This window comes from Pinus tabuliformis, chromosome 7 (assembly GCF_031772625.1).
Source record: "Pinus tabuliformis cultivar Carrire ecotype Pingquan chromosome 7, CPIR1, whole genome shotgun sequence".
Lineage (NCBI taxonomy): Eukaryota > Viridiplantae > Streptophyta > Pinopsida > Pinales > Pinaceae > Pinus > Pinus tabuliformis.
This window is the reverse complement of record NC_142293.1, coordinates 483,845,309-483,870,880: the sequence shown is the minus strand read 5'-3', so window position 1 is coordinate 483,870,880 and position 25,572 is coordinate 483,845,309. Positions and strand designations below refer to the sequence as shown.

At 37.7% G+C, this 25,572-nt stretch overlaps 1 protein-coding gene across 1 annotated transcript; it reads left to right on the top strand.

Moving 5' to 3' along the window:
* The first annotated feature begins 10,413 nt into the window (after positions 1 to 10,413).
* LOC149248120 (putative linoleate 9S-lipoxygenase 5) lies at positions 10,414 to 14,411 on the top strand. Its single transcript, XM_089456003.1, has 9 exons — positions 10,414 to 10,661; positions 10,796 to 11,097; positions 11,194 to 11,434; positions 11,563 to 11,898; positions 12,007 to 12,092; positions 12,194 to 12,301; positions 12,432 to 12,736; positions 13,126 to 13,389; positions 13,480 to 14,411. Exons 1-9 carry the CDS (start codon positions 10,475 to 10,477, stop codon positions 14,255 to 14,257), a joined length of 2,607 nt encoding a protein of 868 aa, XP_089312129.1. The 5' UTR covers positions 10,414 to 10,474; the 3' UTR covers positions 14,258 to 14,411.
* The last annotated feature ends 11,161 nt before the right edge of the window (positions 14,412 to 25,572 follow it).

The window sequence follows — 25,572 nt, the reverse complement described above, 5'->3', positions numbered from 1 at the left end:
CAGTTGCATTGGAAGGCAAAAACAATGTTTTCGTGGTACCAAGTATGCCTTGGTCTCATCTCATGGTCCCAAGGAGGGAGAGATGAGATCAAGGATTCCTTGATGGCCTTTTTGCAGATCTTTTCTATTACCAAACTCTCAAATCAACCTGAAGTATGAAAAGCTATTTTAATCATCAAAAGCAACCTAGGTAACAAAGCAAGATCTTAACCTAAATAACAGAAATTATTTTATGAATGCAAGGAAAACACATAAAAGTACACAGCGGAGGTACTGGAACTTGGGTTGGGCCCAAACCCAAGAGCTTTAGCCTCCTAGGAAAGCTCAGAGCTGGTACAAAGCGAAATTCATCTCCATTACTCAAAAAATAATAGTCATGTCACAAAACTGTTTATAGCAAGAGCTCGAAAATGAGCTAAAATGCAGAGCTGCACTCAAGTGTGAAAAACAATTGTTCAATAGCTAAACTACTAAGGCTTGAAGCCTTCCTACTTATGCAACATGAGGACTCCCAATAGTCCTCCTTAACTTTAGGAGCTTAGATGTTCAAAACTGCAGTTAATCAGGCACTTCACAAAACCTGCTCAGCTGCCCCTTGAAATCATCTTTGGTGGGCTATTGAACTCTGTGCTGATGGTGGAGAGCTTGAGGAAGGGGTCATTTAATTCAGGAGACACCCCTCCTACAAATCCTCAACCTTGTTCCTTCCTATTTGGCTGTCAACTTGCTCATGAATGCTTGACCTTGGTCCAAAAGGTGTCCAAAAATCTACAATAAGCACGGATTAGACTTTGTGGTCAAGTGACTATTCTCATTCATTCAATTAACATAAATATATTCAAAAGAATTCATAAAACTATGAAGAATGGTGGATTAATCAAGAATAATAGGCAAAATGAGCCCATAAAGTTACCAATTTTTTGGGCTCATAAGATATTTTCATCCTATATTTCTTTTATTTTCTCCTTTTTGCACTTTAGTTGCCTAATAGAGGTTTTAAACCCTAGAGTTGGCCATAGATGCCTCATGGATGCTTCCACCTAGGCCCCTTATTTTTTCTTTTTTCTCGTCAAAATCTTAGTGAATTGAGGGTTGTGAGCCTCCCAACAACATTCATCTCCATGCTAATTGAACTAATAAAATCCTCTTTTAGAAAGGTCTTTTTTACAACTTCAATGAGTAACCATTAACAAGCAAGGGGATGCATTCTTCATTAACAAGCAAATATGCCTTGGTCTCAGCTCATGGTCCCAAGGAGGGAGAGATGAGATCAATGATTGCTTGGTGGCATTTTGGTAGATCTTTTCTATTACCAAACTGTCAAATCAACCTGAAGCATGAAAAGCTATTTTAATCATCAAAAGCAACCTAAGCAACAAAGCAAGATCTTAACCTAAATAACAGAAATCATTCTATGAATGCAAGGAAAACACATAAAAGTACATAGAGGAGGTACTAGCACTTGGGTTGGGCCCAACCCCAGGAGCTACAGCCTCTTAAGAAATCTCAGAGCTGGTGCAAAGTGAAATTCATCTCCCTTACTCAAAAAATAATAGTCATGTCACAAAACTCTTTACAACAAGAGCTCGAAAATGAGCTGAAATGGAGAGTTGAACTCAAGTGTGAAAAACAACTGTTCAATAGCTAAACTACAAAGGCTTGAAGCCTTCCTACTTATGCAACACGAGGACTCCCAATAGTCCTCCTTAACTTTAGGAGCTTGGCCATTCAAAACTGCAGTTAATCAGCCACTTCACAAAACTTGCTCGGTTGCCCCTTGAAATCATCTTTGGTGGGCTGTTGAACTCCGAGCTGATGGTGGAGAACTCAAGGAAGGGGTCATTTAATGTAGGAGACACCCCTCTGACAAATCCTGAGCCTTATTCCTTTGTATTTGGCTATCAACTTGCTCATGAATGCCTGACCTTGGTCCAAAAGATGTCCAAAAATTTGCAATAAGCATGGATTAGAATTTTTGGTCAAGTGACTATTCTCATTCATTCAATTAACATAAATATATTCAAAAGCATGCATAAAACTATGAAGAATGGTGGATTAATCAAGAATAATAGGCAAAATGAGCCCATAAAGTTACCCATTTTGGGGGCTCATCAGATATTTTCATCCTATATTTCTTTTATTTTCTCCTTTTTGCACTTCAGTTGCCTCATGGAGGTTTTAAACCCTAGAGTTGGCCTTAGATGCCTCATGGATGCTTCCACCTAGGCTCCTTATTTTTTCTTTTTTCCTTTAGTTTTTCTTTTTCGCATCAAAATCTTAGTGAATTGAGGGTTGTGAGCCTCCCAACAGCATTCATCTCCATGATAATTCAACTAATAAAATCCTCTTTTTGGAAAGGTGTTTTGTACAACTTCAATGAGTAACCATTAACAAGCAAGGGGATGCATTCTTCATTAATTGTTTTGATTTTTATGGACCCATTATGATAACATTTTTCCACTAGATAGGGGTTGAACCACCTTGTCATTAATTTTCCTTTGAAATCCTTGAACCTTGAATCATACAGAAAGGCCCAATCACCCTCTTGAAAATCTCGCTCCCGGATGTGTTTATCATGACATATTTTCCTCTCTAGTTGGACTACCTCCACATGTAAGAGAGCTTGCAATATGAGTTCATCTAAACAATTCAACTGGAGTAGCCTCTCTTGCTATGTTACATTGAAGTATAAGTCGAACTGAGCTATTGTCCTTAGGGTACTATATTCAAATTCAATGGACAGAAGGGCCTTCCTTACATAAACTAATTCAAATGGGGTAAATCCAGTGGTGGTCTTCCAAGTGGTATTGTAGGCCCAAGTGGATTTTATAAGTGTGTCTACGAAATCCCTTCTACTATTGCTAACAACCTTCGTCAAAATGTTCTCCAAGGATTTTTTTTGTGACTTTAACTTTCCCATTTTCCTAAGGGTGATAGGTCGTGGATTTTATGTGCTCGATGTGGAGTTGGTTCAGATGTCTTCAATTAGATTTGAGGTGAATTGTGTCCCTTGATTAGTGAAAAAATCCCTTGGAAAATTCAACATGTAGATGATGTTCTACCTGATAAATTCAACCACATTCTACTCATTTAATTCCTTCACTACCTTTCCTTCAACCCATTTAATGAGGTAATTATTGCACACAATGGTGTACTTCATTTGTCTTGATGGGGTATCAATGGGCCCAATTAATTCCATGCCCCATTTCTCAAATTGTTAGGGAGTCATTTGAGGTTGTAGGGGAATTTCATTCCTAGTTGTGGGCTTGCCCATCCTCTGGCACTAATCACACATGGTGGTGTACTTTCTTGCATGTTTATGTAGAGTGGACCAATAGTAAGGACCTTGTAGAACTCTAAAGGTTGTCCCCTTAGAAGCAAAGTGGCCCACAAAAATTCCATCATGGCATGCTTAGAGGATGTCAAGATCTCCTCTTCGCTCACACATCTCCTCAAAACATGATCTAGCCCCAACTTGAAAAGATCCCCCCAATCCAATTGAAAGGGGCACTCTTCCTAACAATCTTTCTATTCTCCTTGGAGGATAAATTAGGAGTGAACCTCCCAGTAACCAGGTAGTTTTCTATATCATCTAACCAAGGAGATAACACTGAGATGGAAAAGAGGTTTTCATCTTAAAGTTGATCATCTACTATCTCCTCATTTGCTGCAACCAAAGCCAGTCTTGACAAAAAATATGCAACCAAATTCTCTTTCCCAATTTTTTCAACAATAGTTAAATCAAATTGTTGCAATAATAACAACTATCTAATGATCCTCGCATTGATATCAGGTTTATTCACTAAATACTCAATGGTTGCATGATCAGTGTGAACAAAATTTTGATATCCAATGATGTAGTTCCTAAACTTGTTCAAAGAGTGTACCACAACCATGTGTTCTTTTTCAATGTCTATATGGTTAATTTTAGCCTAAAAGGTTCTTACTAATGAAATATATAGCATAGGGAATTTTGTGTTGCACTTGTCCTAAGGTTGCTCCTACAACCTTATCTCATGCATTTATGTGAATTTGGAAAGGAAATTCCCAATTGGGATCCCTAAGGATGGGTGAATTGGTTAACTTATCATTTAGTAATTCATAGGCCTCTTGACAATTGTTTGTCCAACAGAAGTCTGAGTCTTTATCTAGTAGTCCAAACAAGGGTGAAGCCAACTTAATAAAGTCCTTAATGAACATTCTATAGTACCCATCCAATCTAAGGAAGCTTTGGACATCCCTTTGCTTTTGGGGGATAGGGACCTTTTTAATGATAGAAAATTTATTGGGGTCAACATGTATCCCTTCCATAGATATGGAGTGGCCTAGGATAGTTGTTACATTCATAAAAAATTCACATTTCTCATGACTTAATGAAAGATTCATCTCAATTCATTTCCTTAAAACTTAACATAGATTAGAAATAACTTCCTGGAAGTCACATGCATAACAAGTGAAGTCATTCATGTATATCTCAATAGTGTCATGAACAAGATTAGCAAAGATACTTAGAAATACCCTCAAGAAGGTAGAAGGAGCATTGTACAAACCGAATGGAAGGAATCTATAGGAAAAGGTAGCCCAAGGACATGTGAATGTGGTTTTCTCTTAGTCCTCGGGCCTGATCTATATTTGGTTGTACCCACTAAATCCTTCTAGTAAGGAAAATAATCTCTTCCCTGCAAGGCCATCTAGGACTTGGTCAATGAAAATGAAAGGGAAGCAGTCCTTCTTTGTATCCTTTTAAAGCTCTCGATAATTAACATAGATTCTATACTAACCATTTTTCTTGGGGACTATGACAAGGGGGGAGACCAACTCACTATCTGAAATGAGGTATATGAACCCTTCATCTAGTAGCTTTTGTAATTCCTCTTTCACAATGTCCTTAAGAGCTAGGTTCATTCTCTTCTAGGGTTCGCCCAGAGGCTTGCATCCCTCTTTGATGTAGACATTATGGTTACAAACTAAGGGATGCACACCTTTCATTTCCTTATAGTCCCAAGTAGAAGCATCAAGGTGTTGTCTTAGCATAGTGCATAATTTCTCTTCTTGCTTGGTTGAGAGACAGGGCTTGATATCTGGAGTTCTTGATGGGATAATCTCCACAACCTTGGCATGATCTAGATCAATGTCAACATAGAATGTATTATTCCATGGATAGATCTCAGATTGTTCTAAGGATTCTTTCATCACTTCATCAACTGGAATGGTAGTGGGAGGTTTATTATGTAAGATATGGTCAATAAGGTCATGTTCATCAAGCTTCCTACCTTCTACAACATTGTCTAGTGTACAAAATTGGTGGAGGGATGTCTGATAAAATTCTTCTTCTTCCTCATCCTCTACCCATAAGGGAAAGTCATGCTCAAAACAAGGTTGAGCAGGAGGGTATAGCAGAATTTGTTTTGATAGATGCCCATTCTTGATGGTCATGTTCCTAGGCCTACAACTAATGTAGGCATCAATAGTGGCCAACAAAGGCCCTCCTAGGATGAGAGGGTAACCATTAAACTTGGTTTTGGGTTGGAGGACAAGGAAATATGTGGGGTACTCCTAAGACTCGATGGAGACCATTACATCCTTAATAACTCCTTCAGAAGATACTATGGATCTATCTACAAGCTGCAACACTGTAGTGGTCTCCCTCAAGGCCCCTTAAAGGTTGAGCTTCAGCATAGTTTCCTTGGTCATCACAATGATTTAAACCCCAAGGTAAATCAAGGCATTAGGGACCATAATGCTATCAATCTGTACATCCACCACTAAGCTACCATGATCTAGGTACTTTAGGGAGATCACCCTCCCAAGAATTAGATCAAACAACTTCCCAACGACATTGATAGTGGGGTTATCTCTCCTTCTTCTCCCAGTTCTTTTAAAAACGTATTCCTTCATAAGCTTGATGTAGATGTGGACATCTTTGATGGCTTAAAGAAGGGGTATTTTGACACAGAAGTTATTCAATTTCCCAGAATTTTAACCTCTTCCAGGGTGTGTTGTTTAGGTTGGAACAACCTTTCAAGATAGGGAGGTGCACTAGCTTTAGGGATAATATCTTTATTCTCTTTATCAAGTTGTTTAGGTGGAGAAGGTGGGTAACAATTTGGATGTACCTTCCCAGACTCAACGTTGATCTCTTGTATTTCCACAACATAAGAAGGATAAGATGTCTCCCCACTGTAAACCTGTTGTGATTATTTATTTTTGAGGTTTGTATTGGGTTGGGGAGGAATTTAAGGTTGCTTAGGTAGGTTATGGTGAGGTATTTATGGTTGAGGTTGAGGACGAGGCATTAAGTTTGGAGGATGGGCTACTTTAGGCCTCCATCGTTGTGAGGGGTTGTCCCATTGAGAAGGTTAAGGTGGATATGGCTGGAAAGGAGGATTAATAGGCTTAGGAGAGTACTGAGGAGTATAAGACCATGGAGAGGGTATGGCCCATGGTGGATGATTGAAAGGGTACCAAAGATGGAAAGGTGCATTTTTATTTGGATTATAAGGAGGATAACGTGCACCTTGCATGCCTTGTTAATATGGCCAAGGGCCTTGGGGTCTCCTTTGGTTAATGAAGCAAAGTTTCTCAAAACAATTTTTTGCCCCTTATTATATAAATTTTAGGCCTGGTGGATAGGGACATCATTCTATTGCATGATTTTCCTCATAGATAGAGCAGACTTCTATGACGTTTAGTGGGCATTCATTTCTCGGATGCCTCCTAGTGCATCTTGGGAAAAAGATAACTAGTTCCCTTTCTGCTTCCTCTTGCTTCCTTTTAATCTACATAGTGTCCAACGATAGGGAAAATGTATGCAACATTTCACTTTTGATATCCTCCAACATACTCCCTATATCATGTTTGATGGTTGATGTAGAGGGAGACGAGTTGACCAGGCCTTGAATAAACCTACATTTTTTCCTAATAGCCCTAGAATTATTCTTGAATATTATCTTGATGTCTTCATAAGGTAGCTCGTAAATGTCTCCTCCAAGTAGGATGTTGAGGGTCTCCATTACATCTTCCTTGATCCCTCGGAGAAGTACTAGCTTGAGTGACTCACAGTGAAGGGTATAGTTAGCCCTCCTATAGTTGAGTTGGAATGTTTCCTCATAGTCCTCTAAGGATTCATCTAGTCCAAAGTTATTCCTAAAGATTCCCTCTTTTGTCTCTTTAGACTGACAATAACCCTTGTAATTCTCATAAAAGTCTTGTTGAATTTGTGCCCAAGTAGTGATGTTGCCTCGAGCTTCCATCTTTGAGGGTGGATGGAAACAACTTCAGCTTCTGTTTATTAGAGGTATAGTCACAGGTCCTATATAAAACAATAAATTTAAACATGAATGTGTTAGGGCCCTCAAAGGTTAGACCATAGAAGTGTGGAAGGGAAGTAGGGATTATATTCTTCATTTTGGCATCGTAATTGATTTCTTGGATAGGAAAGACCTCATTCTGTTTGTTTTCAGCCATGGTTTGGGTAGGTGAGACGAGTTGTTCCTCCCATACGGGTTCCTCAAAAATTTCAAGTTGCTCACCTAGAGGGTTTTCTAACTCTCGTGTAGTGAGAAAGGGAAGTTCAAAGTCACCAAAGAAGAATGATAGTTGGTTGCTTGAAGGGGTTTGGGTTTTTGGCAGGAATTTTTGTTGATATCCCTACTTCTACGAGACATGAAAGAACTAGCTCTAACTTTTTTCGAACTTTTCCCATTTTGCTAACATTTTCAAATTAATAGTACTGATGCAAAAGAGAGGAAAAAAAATAAGAAACTTCTAAGTAGAAACAATACCTACTTGGACCCCTCCCCGATAGAGGTGCCAAAAAGTGATTAGCCCTGGTATTGCAACAAGAATGTTACGACTCCCAAGGCTACCAACGTAAAATTATCAACCTAGTATTCGAACAAACTTAGAGGTGACAGTGCTATATGGACTGTAAGTCAAGCTCTACTCATGTCACCTTCTGTCATTGAATCATATCAAGGCATGTAGAGACCACTCCTTCAACTAGCTTACAAAGATAATTTGTGTGAAAAGGAAAGAGTCTACTCTGATTTCAGGAGAATGAACATTATCCTAATTGAAGAAATGAAAGTGTCATTCATCAAATGCAAATACTAATTATAGTTACATGAAGGGAATATACTATACTAGTTGTAGAAATAAAGAATGTTATTCTACTTGCAAAACAATCAAGTCAACACTTTACTTGCATAATGTAAATCATTACTCTATTTGCAGATTACCTTGAAAGAGGAAATTTAAACTACAACACATGACTAAAAAATGTAAGAGTGTAACCTCAAAAATGAGGTTTAATATATTTGCATTGAAGAGTTTCCATTTATATTACTGAGCGTAAGATGGTTTTAGCTTTAGTAGCACAATATTTGCTCATTGCATAAAAGAATAGTCATTGTGATTCTAATTGTTGTCTTGTACTTGCAGTGAAGAAAGAATGGGTCTAGAGTGGTCCTTGGGTATCCCTAACCATTGATTCAAAGTATGGGGGTAATTATTCAATCCCAAAATGCAAAAATCAAGATCTTAAAGCAAATGTGGCCAAGTTTAGGCAATGCTACAAGACTGCTACAGGATGCCACATGATACCTAGTTTTGCTAGAAGATTTCCTTGGGCCCAAGAGCATCATGAAGGTGAGAAAGGTATTTTGAAGGTAAAGGAAGGTGGATGAAGGTGTACGAAGCTCTTAGATCTGTAGTTGACATTCTTTCTTTGTTATTCCTCTTGAACTAGAATACTTGGCAATTCATTAAATGTAGGTGCTTACCTGTGGATTCATCAAATGTAGATGCTTTTTCCCTAGCTATAGGATTGGTGATAAACATTTATATGCATTCAATATTCCATTCATTAGGAGCTCGAAATATTTTCACCAATATCACCATGCTTATCTTTAAGCTCTTTGATTCTAGAAAGAAAATTACTAATAACTTAGTTTTCCATCATTTTAATTAAGAAATGTTTTCTTGTGAGAAAGAAGGTCTGAATTGTTTATTTTGTTTCATACAATCCTTTAAGTGTCTCCCAAGTTTCAAGGGATGTTTTACATTCCATGATATGCAAAATGAGGTTGTCATTATAGACAATCTAAAATTCACTCTTGCTTTAGTCCCTTGTGGATCCCAATTTTGAATTGAGCCTATTGATGTTGTGGGTCTAGCTTGGTTTCCATATGCAAATGCCAAAAAGTTATACACGTCCATTAACTTTTTCATTTTAAACTTCTAATTTGCAATTTTTTCCCCATCTTGTTGAGTTGATCCATTTTGATAAGATTTCACCATAATTTGACATCTCATAAGCCCAATAAAAAAATATTTCATTATCTTCTCCAATATCATCTTATTTTCATAATTGTATTTAACCACTTATTAATGAGGTGCGAAAAAAATGCACATAAATACTCAACATAATACATGTAGAACACAATAAAAATTTAGATAATGGTGAAATAAAATTTATTATGAAATAAGTACCTCATGGTGTAGTTTAAAAAAATTCTTGCCTCTTTCTTGACATATATTTAAACATATTTTTCCTTTGGAAAATTTTCACCTAGCAATTGTACTAATTCTCTTTTAGGAATTATGAACAATCAGTGTATCCTCCAAAAATCCCCTCCACTACATAGACAAATTGATGGAATATAACTTTTGCCTACTATTCTTTAAACCTCAACCTCAAATCTCACACCAAATAAAAATATTAAAAAAACCTAAAAAAAAAAACCATATATTTATTAGAATACAATTGCTATTGAATCAACTACACATTAGAATCCTACTCAATAAAAAGAGATAGATTTATTAGATTTGCTATTGAATCAACTACTTCATAGTATCCTAACAACCGAAAAAGAGTAAGCAATCACTCGTACAATTAAATACAAATTCACAATTCACACCAACCATAACTATTGAAAGCGATACGATGACGGGCTCTTAAGTGACATAAGATACGAGGTTGAGATGACGTCTTTCCTGGAGATGCTTAACCTATCACCACCTCCAATTGGATAAAGGAAGAATAAGCCAGCCAAAGTTATGCTCGCATAACATTCTGGGGTGAATAATTGTCTTGGGGATGAGAAAGAATATTATTGAAGAAAGATGCGAAAGAAATAAATTGATCCATCACTCATTGGGTATAACTTTTCAAATAGAATAATTTACTAGTAAAAGCAGTCTTGGTGGGCAGGAAAATTATAATGATTTAATATAACTTTTCAAATAAAATAGTTTTTTAGTGAAAGCAGTCCTGATGGGGAGGAAAATTATAACAATTATTGTGGTGAGAGACTACTCTTCACATTGTAAGGTGATATGTGATTCCATTCGTAGAAAGCAAAATTATTTGTTTACTCATGAGGACCATTCTATAAATACCAATGATTTTATGTTTGTAACATACGAGGCAAGGGCAAGTATACGCTGAATAGGCATTACAGTTGACAGAGAAATGAAAAATTTCGAAATTTTCGGGAGGTGCAAGAAGGGAGTTACCAAGATCAAAGGGAGGGTTATCCTTCGGAAAACGTCTCTTCTCGATGTCAAGGATATATCTGCCAGCGTTGGAGATCGTGTATTCGAGTTGCTGCAACAGAAGGTGAATTTTCAGCTCGTCAGTAGCGACCACATAGATCAAGGTGAAATAATGAATTTGCAAGATTATAGATTAATGCCGTCATGAATTCCTTGGCTTTGTTCTACCATGCATGTAATATGATGTCAATTATTACGCAAGTAGTTATAGCAGCCGTGAATTGATCTGTTATTGCAGAAACGGGCCACGGTATACGTAGTCGCCCTGCTGATTTACAATGGAAATATTTGCCCTCGCTGGAATACGTGAGTAAGGATTCAGAACACGAAATCAGTTTCGAGTGGGCTCCTGAGATGGGGATCCCCGGCGCTGTACTGGTGACAAACAATCACTCCAGAGAGTTCTTTCTAAAAGAGCTTTCAATTCAAATCCCCGGAAAAGGCGATATTCGTTTCCTGTGCAACTCCTGGATATATCCCAAGTGGATGAGTGTCATCTCCTCCAATCTAATCGCTGAACGAGTCTTCTTTGCAAATAATGTACATAACGTCTAATTTCGTTAAATTTACGTACGCTTTCCATCACACTCCCCGTGTGAAATGAAAATATTAATATTTATGTATCCATGTGTGCAGAGCTATCTTCCCGATGAAACGCCGTTAGGTCTGGTGGCTTTGAGGAACGTAGAGCTGGTGAGATTGAGAGGAAATGGAACGGGCCAAAGGAGTACATGGGAGCGCATTTATGACTACGATGTTTACAATGATCTGGGCGATCCTGACACCAAGAAGGAGTTAGAAAGGAAAGTGCTGGGTGGATCGCGGGAATTGCCATATCCCCGCAGGTGTAGAACTGGTCGTCCGCGTTCTAAAACCAGTAACGACCTGCTGCCCATGCGTTAGATGATCAAATTAAAGTGTATTAGAATAGAACTTACGCTTTACGTTACAATATATATATATATAGAATAGAACTTACGCTTTACGTGTTACGACCGTTTGCAGGTCAGGCTTTCGAGAGCTTGAACCGGCTATGCAGCCTTACACAGACCTTCTATATTCCCTCAGACGAACAATTTCCGCAGGAGTGCCTTTCAGACTTCAGAGCTCATTTCCTCAAAGCTTTCTCTAAAGTAGTTATACCCGCCATAATGTCAGCTGTTAAGCCTGAGTTTGGCAGTTTGAAGGAAGTTCGGGGTCTCTACAGTAAGGGAATTTCATTTTTGACTAGCATTACAACCACTTTAGCCAAAGAAGTCCTTCAAACTCAGACGATGAAAGGGATTCTGAATACAGATGATCAAGCTATTCTCAAGTTTCCGCTTCCCACTATCATTAGCAGTGAGTTGATTAATCTCGAACAGTATTCCTAAATTTGAATTTGGTGCATTTTGAGCCCTATTAATTTTGTTTGATAATTACTGAATGAAATCCGTGTCTGTGCAATAGAGGATGACGCTGCATGGAAGACAGAAGAAGAGTTTGCCCGCCAGACGCTCTCTGGAGTGAATCCGATGGTCATTCGATGTTTACAAGTTATACGAAGCAACCGGGACTTTTACTTCTTTTTAATAATATTGTTATTATTATTATTATGACTACTAATGTGGATACGAACTTCTTAATGTGATTACAGAGCTTTCCACCGTCCGGCCACCTGAACGCACAAATCTATGGTTCCCAACAGAGTGCAATCACCGCTCAACATATTCTTAAAAGCCTAGATGGCATCTCGGTGGAGCAGGTATTTAGTTCCTTCAGTTAAATTGTTAATTAGATTTAATGGTTCGTTAATGATTATATACTAGTATTTTGAATATTCTTCCGCAATACAGTAGACAGACAACCATTAAGCATGCATGTCCATATAGCAGGCTATTAAATCGAATCGGCTCTTTATATTGGACTACTATGACGCTTACATGCCGTACGTGGAGCTTGTCAACCAGCTTCCTACCAGCAAAGCTTACGCTACCCGTTCACTTTTCTTCCTGGCCGACACCGGAACTCTAAAGCCTGTGGCCATTGAGCTGTGTTTGCCTCCCACATCAGTGGGCTTGGGTTCAAGACAGGTCTACACTCCTGACTATAGCGGTGAAGATCATGGATGGTTATGGCAACTGGCGAAGGCTCATGTGCGGGCAAACGATTCCGGTTACCATCAGTTGGTGAGCCATTGGTAAGAGATGGTAATCTTGTTAATTTCAATAACAGTTACATTGGTAGGAGATAGCCATCTTGTTAATTTCAATATTGTTTAGTAATCTTGTTAATTTCAATAACAGTTACTTAGTTAAACATACATATATGTAGAAAAGTCTTTTAGTAGAAATTAAGTAGGAAAATTTTTAGGAGGTTTCTAAAATATTCATCACTATCAGATGAAGATGAAGAAGATCAAGAGGCAGAGGAAGAATAAGACTTAAATAGCGGAGATCATTATTTTGCTTTTAGTTTGAGCTTGTTAAAAAATTAATGATTACCTTTATGATATTGACATTTGCTGTGATTTTGTACACTTCGATTATTAATAAAATACTTGTTTTTCTTTTTTCCTTTCACATGCAGGCTCAGGACTCATGCTGTGGTGGAGCCATTTATCATTTCTGCCCATAGACATTTGAGCAAACTCCACCCACTTCACAAGTTGCTCATCCCTCACTTTCGCAATACTATGGAGATCAATCGATCTGCTCGTCAATCGTTGATAAATGCAGGAGGCATAATCGAGCAATGCTTTACGAGTGGTAAGTATTCTATGGAAATTTCGGCCAAAGCATACATGGATTGGAGATTCAACGAGCAGGGACTGCCAGCTGATCTCCTTAAAAGGTAATATTATAACCACGCTGTAACTTTAGTTTAATATTAGTTTGTGGGACTAACATATATATTAATGCACTGATACGGGTTCATGTCCAGGGGTATGGCTGTGCGCGATCCTACTGATAAAGTAAATGGTGTGAGGCTTGTGATAAAAGATTATCCGTATGCAGTGGACGGGCTTGAAATATGGGCGGCCTTGAAGTCTTGGGTATCCGACTACATATCGCTGTATTACAAGGATGACCAAAGTGTGGAGAGCGATAGAGAAGTTCAGGCATGGTGGAAAGAGATCGTGGAAGTGGGTCACGGAGATAAGAAGGGTGATGAGGGAGGATGGTACAAGATGAAGAGTGTGGAGGATGTGAAAGAAGGCATTACCACACTCATTTGGATCGCTTCTGCACACCATGCAGCGGTCAATTTCGGGCAGTACGGCTATGCCGGATTCATGCCCAATCACCCCAGCACCACCCGGAAACTTATTCCAGAGAAAGGATCCCCACAATACTTAGACTTCCTTCGTGACCCGGAAGCCTATTTCCTAAAAACTGTGTCCAATCCAAAGACCTGTGCCACTACCATGGCTGTCCTGGAGCTTCTATCGAAGCATTCTACCGACGAGGTTTACCTGGGGCAGGGCTCCGCCTCCGAGTGGACAGATGACTCTCGCGTTGAAACAGCATTCCAACGCTTTCGCTCCCAGCTACTTGAGATAGAGCAGAATATCAAGACTAGGAACACAGATCAAAGGTTGAAAAACCGGCGTGGCCCTGCAGATGTTCCCTACACGCTCTTATACCCAGGGACTTCCGATACTGGCGAGACAGGTGCTGGGCTTACATTTCGAGGAATTCCCAACAGCGTCTCTATATAGTATATAGTGCCTTCATCGACTCCGTCCGTTAGTTCATACATATGCACAAGTATATTGTTGTGCTACACTGTTTTCTTTATGTTTGAGTGAACTATGTAAGCGCACTCAGTATGAATATTGTGTGCTACACTAATTTTAATATGTTTGAGTGAAATCGCAAATCCGTTGCCTTGCATAACTTAAATGTTTTGTTTAATCATAACATAAATGTTTTGTTTGATCATCCTCTATTATATAGCTGCTAATGTTTAAAATCGAGTAAATTTCTTTGATATATTTTCTTTTTTAATCTTTATATTGATTTTGTAAAAGGAAAGTTGCTAGTGTGACTTATGTTTAGTTTCAGGGGTGTCATAAAATTCATTAAAGTTTAATTTAATTTTATTTTAGATTTGATATTTTCATTTCTTTAACTTTAAATTACATTTCGTGTTTTCTTTCTATTAAATAATTTTATATTTTTTATATAACTTTTAATATTATGAATTATTAATAATGTTTTAAAAATTTAAATTTATATAATTTTAAAATTTATTTAAAAAAATACATGTTGAAAACATTTTCTTTTGAGCTTTGAGTGGTTTCTTTTAATGTTTGAATTTCTTCTTCCATAAAGAATTTACCATTTTTTTTTACCAAATGTGCTTTATTATAACTTTATTTACAATAAAGGGAAGCCCGTATCTTTTGATAGGATATATTGTCAAATAATTTTAGATTTTTTTTATTTTTTTTCATGATATTTACCAAAAATAAATAAAAAGCACCCACAACATATATCTAATAAAAAATAATTTCAAAACAGTTATAAAATGTGATATTTAAATTTTTGAAATTAAAAAGTATGATTTTCTAAAATTTAAGAACAATTACAAATTATAAGGTTACATAAACTATTAAGATAATCATATTTATGCAAAATGAATTTCAAATTGAATCTTAAGAGCCTTTACATATGTGAAAATCAAGTGCAAAACCTCCTTTTCACTATAGAGGGTAGGGTTAGGGTTAGATATATCACTTAAGGTTAACACTTGTATATTTGTTATTCTAGTATTATTTTTTTCCAAGAAATAATATTTTCTTTATTATTTATATAGGAAATATAATTTTTTGGATAATCAAATGCACACCATTTATCTATTTTATTACTGTTATTATCATAAATTGTTGGGGTTACCAAGAAGGTCATGGTGTACATGCACATTTTCTTATATTTTTTCAGTTGTTTAGGAGGACTACTATTTATAGCATGTCTACTTTTAGTAGGTGACTTATTTATAGTAGATATATTTTTAGAAAGTGTTGCCATGAAATATGACACATGTAAATGATTAGGCAATGACATGGTAGGGACATGGCATCATAGTGCACCGCCATGGCTTTGTCCATTGGACTTATCTATTGGCCTTATATGTTAGACTTACACATAATCTTATTCCTTATCCTCCTCCTCATCTTATTCCTTACCCTCCTCCTAGAAAATTGCATCAAGTAGCTATATTTACCTCTTCCTGTTCCATTTTTGAGTTTACAGTTACACATGCGTTGTCCCTCACATCCATAATACCATGGGAGGATATGATGGGTTTCCAAAACCATAGACTCTTAAACCACCATTTTTAAATTCCTATCTTCTAGGAATAAATGCACTTTTGAGAAGGGATTAGACCATAATTTCTTGTGGTGAAAGCTTACTTCACTTGGCTTGTGATTCTTACTTGAGTTTTCACTCCATTTCAGGATAGCTAAGCATATTTATCTCTCTAACTCCACTTTTGGCTAGATAACTCCATTCTTGGGCTAGTTACTTCGAACTATGGAGGTGGGTGGGATGGGGGTGACGGGAGTTATTTTTTCTTAAATGTGCATGTACTAAGGACCAACAACTAGTGCACATTGATTATCTCTCTAAGAGAGTGTTATATATATATATGGAATTCAATGCAATACAAGAAATTCTAAGTGGTATCATTCTCTATTTGTTCTAAAGTGTGTTGTCTCATTCTTTCTTCTTTCTCCTTTGCCTAGTGTTGCTTCCTTTTCACAACCAGATTATTGGGTGCTTGTAATCAAAATTTAACATGGCATCACAACACATGAGGAGCTTGTAAGAAGAAACACATATATTTCATTGTAATCAACATGAAATTAAATAAGACAATGAAAATGGAACAACCCATGTTAGTGATCCTCACTCCATTCAATTGCTTTGAATGGAAATGAAAATTTCTACTCCTATTGAGAAGAAACATAATTTATTAGATTACTATGGGTATAGAACTAGAGTTTATAATTATAATTTATTAGATTACTATGGGTATAGAACTAGAGTCTAATTCAATTAGAGAGAAAGAAAATTATTTCAACAAGATTGCTTATGCGCATTGGTTGTTATGCTTATACATATTTCTAGATTCACTCTTCCATCTGGAATATTATTCATCACTGAGAGATGTTTGGACAAAATTTGAGGGTTCTTTCAGGAAGAATGATGAACGAATAAGACAATAGTTGGAGAATGAGCTCATCTTGTTAATCCCAAGCAATTTTTACACCCTATAACACTTATTATCCAAATTGAATACTTTGGTTCAATACATCAAAACATGTGGTATTGGTAGGAAAGATGAGCAACTAATCTTCTCTATTATTTCTAACCTAAGAATTGGGTATTCTATCTTTATTTCTTCTTCTCATACTAGAAGGATATCAATGGGTAAGGCATGGAAGATATGTTCTTTCAATGAATTCATTGAATCATTCATATAGTAGCAAAGTATGCCCATACAAATGGGTGGTCTCAAGTATTTTATTCCCATCCACTTGTTATATATAAAGACAAGCATGAATAAAAAAGAACGATAGGTGATCATCAAAAGAAGGGAGAAAGCAATGAAACCACCAAGTATTCAGACTCCAAAATAGGAAAGTTAAAGAAGGAGAGAATAAAGTGCAACTAATTTAAAAAATAATCAACATAATCTTGCATATTTCTTGCTAAAAAATGCCAAGAAGAAGTATGGAGATAGACAAGTTAATGATAAATGTAATCACCATGTTCTGATTGCTCTTTCTTCGTCATCTAATACTTGGATTTTCAGTTCTCGAGCCTCTCATCATATGGATGCTTCAAAACATACTTTTTCTTGTTTGGAACCTTGCACTATTCCTCATATTTTAATGGAAAGCAACATTCTTTTAAATATATTTGATAAGGTAGACTGGATAATGATTATGGAAGCTTCCAAAATGTATTCCACATTCCAGGGTTATACATGAATCTACTCTTTGATCTATCAAATCATTCATTAGGGTAGGAAAATGGGTAGATTTCACTCTAGATTTAATGGATATCATAAAGGTGTCATATGGTTGGAAATATGTTGTTATGAAGGAGTGTTTCCATTCTAGTTTGTATATATTTTCTCATTTTTGCATTGAGAGGCACATTCTACAGCCCAATATGACCAAGATGTGTATGTATTTCCATGCTCAAAGTTAAATTTTATGTGGGCCAACATAAAAAAATTAGAAATCTAAATAATCTTTATGTTCATCTAAATAACAATAATGAAAATAGAAAAAATTAATATTGCCGCAATACAAGAATGAAAATAACCGTATAGATAAAAAAACTACAATACAATAAATTTACCTTCAACAAAAATGTTTGCCAAATTAAAATTCCAAATTAGGTAAAGTTTTAAACATATTTACTCCTAAAGCCACTACCATTTCTTAAATCAAAGTAAAAAGGTAAATTCAACACAATGAATCCAAAATCTTGCTCTAAAATCTTTTAATATTTATTTTAATTAATTATTTGTAAAATGAATCTTTAAAAGGAAAATCATATCATGTGGATATATTAAAATCTTTATACACATAAATATTGCACATCAAAGTTGTAATATTAGAAAATATTGATTTGATGTAGTTTTATTATAAATTTTTTTATTATTCCATGTAAAAACATCATTAAATCTAATATTAATATTGAGAGATTAATATTCATATTATTATTATTATTAAATCTAATAGTAATATTCTTCAACTTAATAACTTTTAATTAATACAATATTAAACTTTAATATAATATCAAATTTTTTATATCACCATATATATATTAATATATCATGATATATATTAGCTCACGATATATATGGGAGGGAAGAACATAGACATAGAGTGATACAGATAGATATATGGAGGGAGGAGAGATGGAGTTGGAAGGAGAGAAAGGGAGGGAAGAAGAAAGACATAGAGAGAGAGAAAAATGGAGAGAGAGAGAGGGAGAGAAAGGGAGAGAAGGAATAGAGTGAGGACGTGAGAGGGAGAAGGAGAGAGGAAGGGGGAGAGAGAAAGAGGAAGGTAAGAAGAAAGACACATACAGAGAAAGTTGGAGAGAGTGAGAGGGAGTGATAAGGGAGATGGAGATGGCGAGAGAGGGAGAGAGGAGAGCTGGAGGGAAGAGAGATAGAATGGGGGAGAGAGGGAGAGAGTGAGGGAGAGGAAGAGGGAGGTAGAGATAGATAGATATGGAGAAAGAGTGTGTTGTTTTGGGGATGGTATAGAAAGATAAAAGAGATATAAAGGGATCTAGATATATAGACGGAAGGTGAAGATAGGTAAGAAGAGAGAGATAGAGAGAGGTATATATAGATAAATATGGAGCGAGAGAGCATGTATGTTTTGGATGGGTGAGATAGAGAGACAAATAAGGAGAGATGGAGGGAGATATAGATATATATAGAGGGGGGAGATATGGAAGAATATTTCTTTCACTAGATGCATTGTTTTAGTTTAGATGGTGATTTATAATCCTATTTGATTGCTTGCCCTGAAGGGGATAAACTAAATTAGAGGGAAGAGGAGGAATGAAGAGATAGATAAGGAGAGGAATGAGAAAGGGAGATAAGGCTAAGAGAGAGAGAGGGAGACACAAAGATGAAGGGGGAGAGAGTAGGAGAGAGAGAAGGAGAGAGGTAGGGAGAAAGTGATAGGGTTGGAGGGAAAACAGAGAGAGGGGGGGAGAGATTGGGGGAGATAAATGGATAGAGAGGAAGGACGAGAGAGAGGAGGAGAGAAGGAGGGACAAAGAGATGGAGTTGGAAGGGGAGAGGGGGGGGAGAAGAAAGACATAGAGAGAGAGAAGTGGAGAGAGAGAGGAAGTGACAAGGGAGAGATGGAGAGTGTGTGTGTATGTTTGGGGGTGATATAGAGAGACAAAGAAGGAGAGGTGGAGGAAGATATAGATATAGATGGAGGGGGGAGAGAGGGAAGTATGTTCCTTGCACTAGCTACATTGGCTTTAGCATACATGGTGAGTTATAATGCTATTTGACTGCTTGCACTAGATGCATTCATTTCATTGTAGATGTTGATTTAGAATGATATTTGATTGCTTGCACTAGAGGCATTAATTTCATTGTAGATGTTTATTTCTAATACCATTTGATTGCTTGCACTAAATGCATTGATTTCAGTGTAGATGTTTTATAATTCTATTTTATTGGTTGCACTAGATGCATTGATTTGAGTGTAGATGGTTATTTATAATCCTATTTGACTGCTTGCACTAGATGCATTGATTTTATTGTAGACATCAATTTATAATACTATTTGATTGCTTGCAATAGATGCACTGATTTTAATTTATATGTTAAAATTATAATGATATTTGATGTCTTGCACTAGATGCCTTGATTTCAGTGTAAATGTTGATTTCTAATCCTATTTGATTGCTTGCACTAGATGCATTGATTTTATTGTAGATGTTTTATAATTCTATTTGATTTCTTGCACTAGATGCAATGATTTTAATTTAGATGTTGAATTCTAATTATATTTGATTGCTTGCACTAGACGCACTGATCTCAGTGTAGATGTTATTTTTTTATTGTATTTGATTGCTTACACTAGATGCATTGATTTCCATGTAGATGTTGATTTCTAATCCTATTTGATTACTTGCATTAGATGCATTGATCTTAGTGTAGATGTTTTTCTAATCATATTTGATTTCTTGCATTAGATGCATTGATTTCAGTGTAGATGTTTTTTCTAATCATATTTGATTACTTGCATTAGATGCATTGATTTCAATGTACATGTTGATTTCTGATTTGATGTAACTGGATTTATGATGGTACAATAATTTTAAAGTGATTGGATTAGCAGTGTGGTTGATTTTAGTTTAAGCACAAAAAAATTATTGACAATGTGCATTGGCTTTTGTGTTATAGTAATTCAAACTATCAATACTAGAGAGCAAGAGAGAAAAGGTAAAACGTTTACTACAATAGCTCGAGTTAAGGATTTGAATGGTTTACGATTTAAACTGCACTTTTCTTATAATCGATATGAAAATATGGCAATACTAGCAAGGGTGACATAGGAACAGTAGAAGAAAATAGTTTGAGATTGATCACAATGAAGCCTATTTATAATTGAATACATTCTTATTATTCATATTGTTTGTCATACAACACTATTACATTATCACTTTGCATTCAAAATTTTTATCTCATCATTTTTCATAATTAAAGTTATTAACAATATCTATCATCTCAACAAATTGAGGTAACTGAGCAAATTTAAAATTAAAACTACTCTTCAAGATATATTTAGTAATACTTGGAGGGACACTATTAAGAATTAATTAGTTGTAAAAAAATGTGATACTTAAAATTAAATGAAATAGATGTGCAATATCAATCCTCCTGCAAGCTATTGACAAGATTGTCTTCCTTCTTCATCACCAACTAATTACTAATAGACAATTACATACACATATAGAAATATAACACAAAAACTGTAACATTCACAAACATTACCATCCAAATCCAAACACATAAACACACAAACACTCAAAGCATCCAAACACAGACACACACAAACACTCAAAACATCCAAACACAGACATACAAACCATTCAAGGCAAGCAACATAGACTAAATTAAAGAACATAATTATATGGTCATGATAGACAAAGAAAACATAATGTAAATTTAAAAGTATGAATTTTATCTCAAACATATACATAATAATGAAAATCTAAAAATATAACATTGTTGTTTTGAGATGGAACCAACCTAGATCCATCTAACTTCCTGTTGTAGAGGCTCCAACCACCCTCCAAAATTTTGGCATGCACCCAATTTCGGAGCCTCCCTTGAGAGTTTCTCTTGATTACTACACACCCGAGGTTCACTTCGTGAGCCTATGTAAGTCTTTGCATCTGCCTTGATTGTGCATTTTATTCAAGTTATGCATGTTGGTGTCTAAGTCCTGATTTCCACCATGTTCTGGTTATGCTAAAAGTCTTCGCTTCGTGTGTACTTGTTGTGTCCGCTATGAAAGCATCTGTTGCACTCACACATAGAGTCACATTCACTATCGCATAAGCACCGTCACAGTCGATCAACAATCAATCACGAGTTTCACACTTATCGCTTGCGCTGTTGGTCAACCATTTTCAACATGTGTGTCTGGATGGTTTGAGTCATCTCGTCGTCGAGTCATGTGAGTGTGTGTTTTCATGATCACTTATGCATCTTTCAACTGTTCACACACTTAGTCATTTTTGGCTGAACTTCTGACGACCGGACTCCCCTCTAACAGCTGGACCATCACCTCGTTGTCAACTCAATCGACTGTCACCTAGAGCAATGCAGAAGTATTAAGCAAGTTTTTCCAAGTTGCGTTGGTTGTAAGCAATTCAATCATATCTCATGTTGGCCACCCGGATAGTCGGACTTGGCAACCACCCCGGGACTTACTCCTCTCCAAAATTGCGCAGAGGCTACTAACCTTGCCCACTTAGCAGACTAAGGAAATTGTGGAGACAGGCCAAACAGACACCAAGTGCCTGTCCCTATCTCCCTCAGAAAATTACACAGTTTTCCTAGTCAATCATCCCGATAGTCAACTAGTTGCTCATCCAAGAAATTGCGTAGTTTTCATGAGCAGGCTTTCTACTACCTAGCAGTCTGCTCAGCTCAGAAATTGCACAGAGATGATCAACAGGCCGGCCTTCCAGCCTCAGTGTAGTCCCCCTCGCCAACAACTCCCAGCAGCAGACTACCAGTTCCTCCCAGGAATTGCACAGTTTCTACTTCCATTGACCCAGCAGCCAACTACCAGTTCCCTTTGGGAATTGTGTAGTTTTGGATGCCAGTGGCCAAACAGCCAACTGCCAAATCCCTCTGGGAATTGTGTAGTTTTTGCAACTAGGCTCCCGCGTAGTTCCTCCCAAAAATTGCGCAATCTCTGCCAGTTGACCCTCCTTGCATCCCAACATATTCCTCCAGAAAATTGTGGAAATTTGTCCTTCCAACCCTTACCACTTGCTCGTTCCAAAAACTGCGTAGATCCTGCATACATTGCCTTCCTGCAGCCTAGACTGTCCCTCCTAAAATTTGCGCAATTTTTCCTTCCAGCCGAGCCAGACCTCGCAGACAGTCACTGTCGACTATTAATGTAAATGTGTTGTATATGTTGTTAATGTCGCCTCGCCCATGTAGACTACTCTCCCAGACACCAGAGATACCTTTCACATAAAACCTGCTGTAACAACCATTGCACTTGTTCAGACTCATCTATTGATTGTTGTACGTGTTATCTTACCTTGTGTGTTGTGACTGCCACATCCATGTGGACTGCTCCTCCAGAAGCTATGCACGTCCTATTGTGTTGTGTATTCCTAGCCGAGTTGGGACTTCACCCCAACCAACTTGGTACTCACTCCCATCCTCTCCCTCTACAGTGAAAGAATGATTGACACAAGTGACACTTACACTCACTAGGCACGCGAACCTCACTTCTCGAAGACAAAGCAGACCACTCTCCTGTGCTGACAAGCAAGAGTTGAGGAAAATCCTTAAGACAATGGCAATCGGGCCATCATACTGGATGGGACTCCCACACCAAATGGTGGGAGGTCTAATTGGGACATCATACCAGGGTGATCCCCTGAATGTTGGAGGGTCCAGCATTGTCATGGCTTTTGGCGCTAGAAGGAGGGCAGCCAGTTGTATATGGCTGAAATTCCCCTCACACTCATTCATCAATGATATGGTCAAGGCAGTAACTCACACTCCCTCTAACCTACACGCGACTCTATAGTTGGTTACTCCTCACCTCCTAGAATTGAACACAATATTCCATATCAAGACCTTCGCTCTATCCATCCCATCACTCGCTAGTTCGCGAAAGTAGTCGAACTGATCCCAGGCATACAACATCTTCCATGCGCATCCAAGAAGTCAAAAGCCACTCCCACTAGAGTTCTTGTATCATCGATGGAAGAATAAATCCTTGCCACACTTCAAGGTCTGGTAGAATGCATTGAGGACGAAGAGGAGCCTTGATCTTCTGGTGAGGCGAACAAGACAGTCTTGTGATCTTGGGATCAGACTCCAGTATAGGAGGCGGGGGGGAAGGCAACGGAGGAGGCGGAGGTGGAGACGAACCAACCGACTCAGAGCCGAAACCATCAGACTCTGAGGGAGAGAAAGAGGATGAAGAAGAAGAAGATATGGCTGACCCAAATCTGAATGGATGACTCATGGACCATTGTCTCTCTCGGTTGTTCTGCACAAGATTCCGAAGCGAGAAGAGAGAATGAACATCAAGTTCAACCCTGACAGCATGGTGAAGGCAGAAGACCACTTAGACAACTTCTGCGTACAACTACAGACCCTTGAGGTATGTTATGATGACGTAGCATGTATATTGTTCCCATGTACCTTGGACGGTCACGCGATTGCTTCGTATCACAGCCTTCCAACTCGATATAGAACTGGGGTGCTTTAAAATGTATGTTCCTTGAAAAGTTTGCTGATGACAAGACCCCAACCATGCTACTCAAATAATTGGGAAGCCTTAAGATGGAGGGAAAAGAGAAAGTGAAATACTTCAATGAGAGGTTTACATGTATTTTGAACAAGTTTGCAGCAGACACTAAACCTCATGACTCCAGCACTGTTGACTATTACATGTCGACACTTCCAACCAGCATCACGCAGTTAGTCAAGCGAGTTGTGAAACCAAAACTCCTGTAAAGTTGCGAAGAGGCTATTGCTGTTGAGAAAGACTTGCACGCAATCAGAGTCATTAAGGATGACGAATCAATGAAGGACTCCAAGGATGCAAGCTAGAAGCCCCAAGTAATGGCAGGCAAGGGTAGAGATAAGGAAGCAATCGATATTGAGACCCTGACTCGCCTTGTCAAGAAATTGACCACAGAAGTGTCGAAGCTCAAGATATGAAAATGGACACATTTGTAAGCATTCATCTGCCTAGATAGGGATAGGAAAATAGTTCATCAACTGGCTCACCAAGCAACAACCAGTTCGCTTCAAAAACTGCACAAAAGCCTATGTTCCAATTCGAATAGTGCACAAATCCTAAGTTTTGTTCCTTCCACAAAGAACATCACCCCAATAACTCTTGTTCGGAATGGAAATGAGTCGTTAGCTCTATCTGCAGTCATACACTTGATGCAGAAAGCAATATGTAGGAGCAGCTGGAAGACACTAACAATGATCAAGAGGCTGCACCTGATGAAACATCAAGTGTTGGGCATGCGGTGAATGCATGTCAGTTCTCGCAAGTAATGTCAAAGATGAACACCAAGAAGCAGCCCCAAAAGAGAAATGATTGTTATAATATTAGGAGTAAAGGGGCTCCCCCTATACTTGGGGAAATGCAAGAGAAGGTGAGACTGATGATAAAGAAGGCCGATCCACAAGACTCCCCAAGGCAGAAAACAAAAAGCATGTCTAGGAAGATAGTGGCGGATAAGACTACATCCATGAGCAGCAAGTTTGAAAACACCCTGCCGGACAACACAGACATCCATTCCACCTCGGACACCTCGGTAAGTCTACCACCTCTCGACTACAACATTGCTGAAGACATGAAGAAAACTCGAGTGAACATTAGTTTTTAGAGTTAGCTAAGGTCCAGAGTCAGCGAGATATCCTACTGCGCGCAATGGGACATACAGTAACAGGCATCGTATCCTCCACTACAAAGGGATAAAACACACCTCTCAGATCACTATCCATTGTGCTCAACAAACTCTAGATGGAAGAAGAAAACTTGGGTTGCCCTCCATTCCTACTCTCGTTTAAAGTTCTTAACTACAATGTCCACAACTGATTGGTTGATTCTGGAGTGGCAGCCAACGTCACGCCGCTCAACATTTCTAATAATATCAATGCACAATGGAGAAAGTCAGCCAACTCGATCGAACATCGGTACCTGCCATTGGTGAGTTGCGAGACGTGAACATCCGACTATCTCAT

What these genes read in the sequence shown, in the direction of transcription:
- LOC149248120 (XM_089456003.1), top strand. Translation starts at nt 10,475, where the DNA reads ATGAAAAATTTCGAAATTTTCGGGAGGTGCAAGAAGGGAGTTACCAAG. An exon ending in ATGGCATCTCGGTGGAGCAG is followed by an intron (nt 12,302 to 12,431) that starts GTATTTAGTTCC and finishes TCCATATAGCAG; the next exon opens with GCTATTAAATCGAATCGGCT. An exon ending in CCAGCTGATCTCCTTAAAAG is followed by an intron (nt 13,390 to 13,479) that starts GTAATATTATAA and finishes GTTCATGTCCAG; the next exon opens with GGGTATGGCTGTGCGCGATC.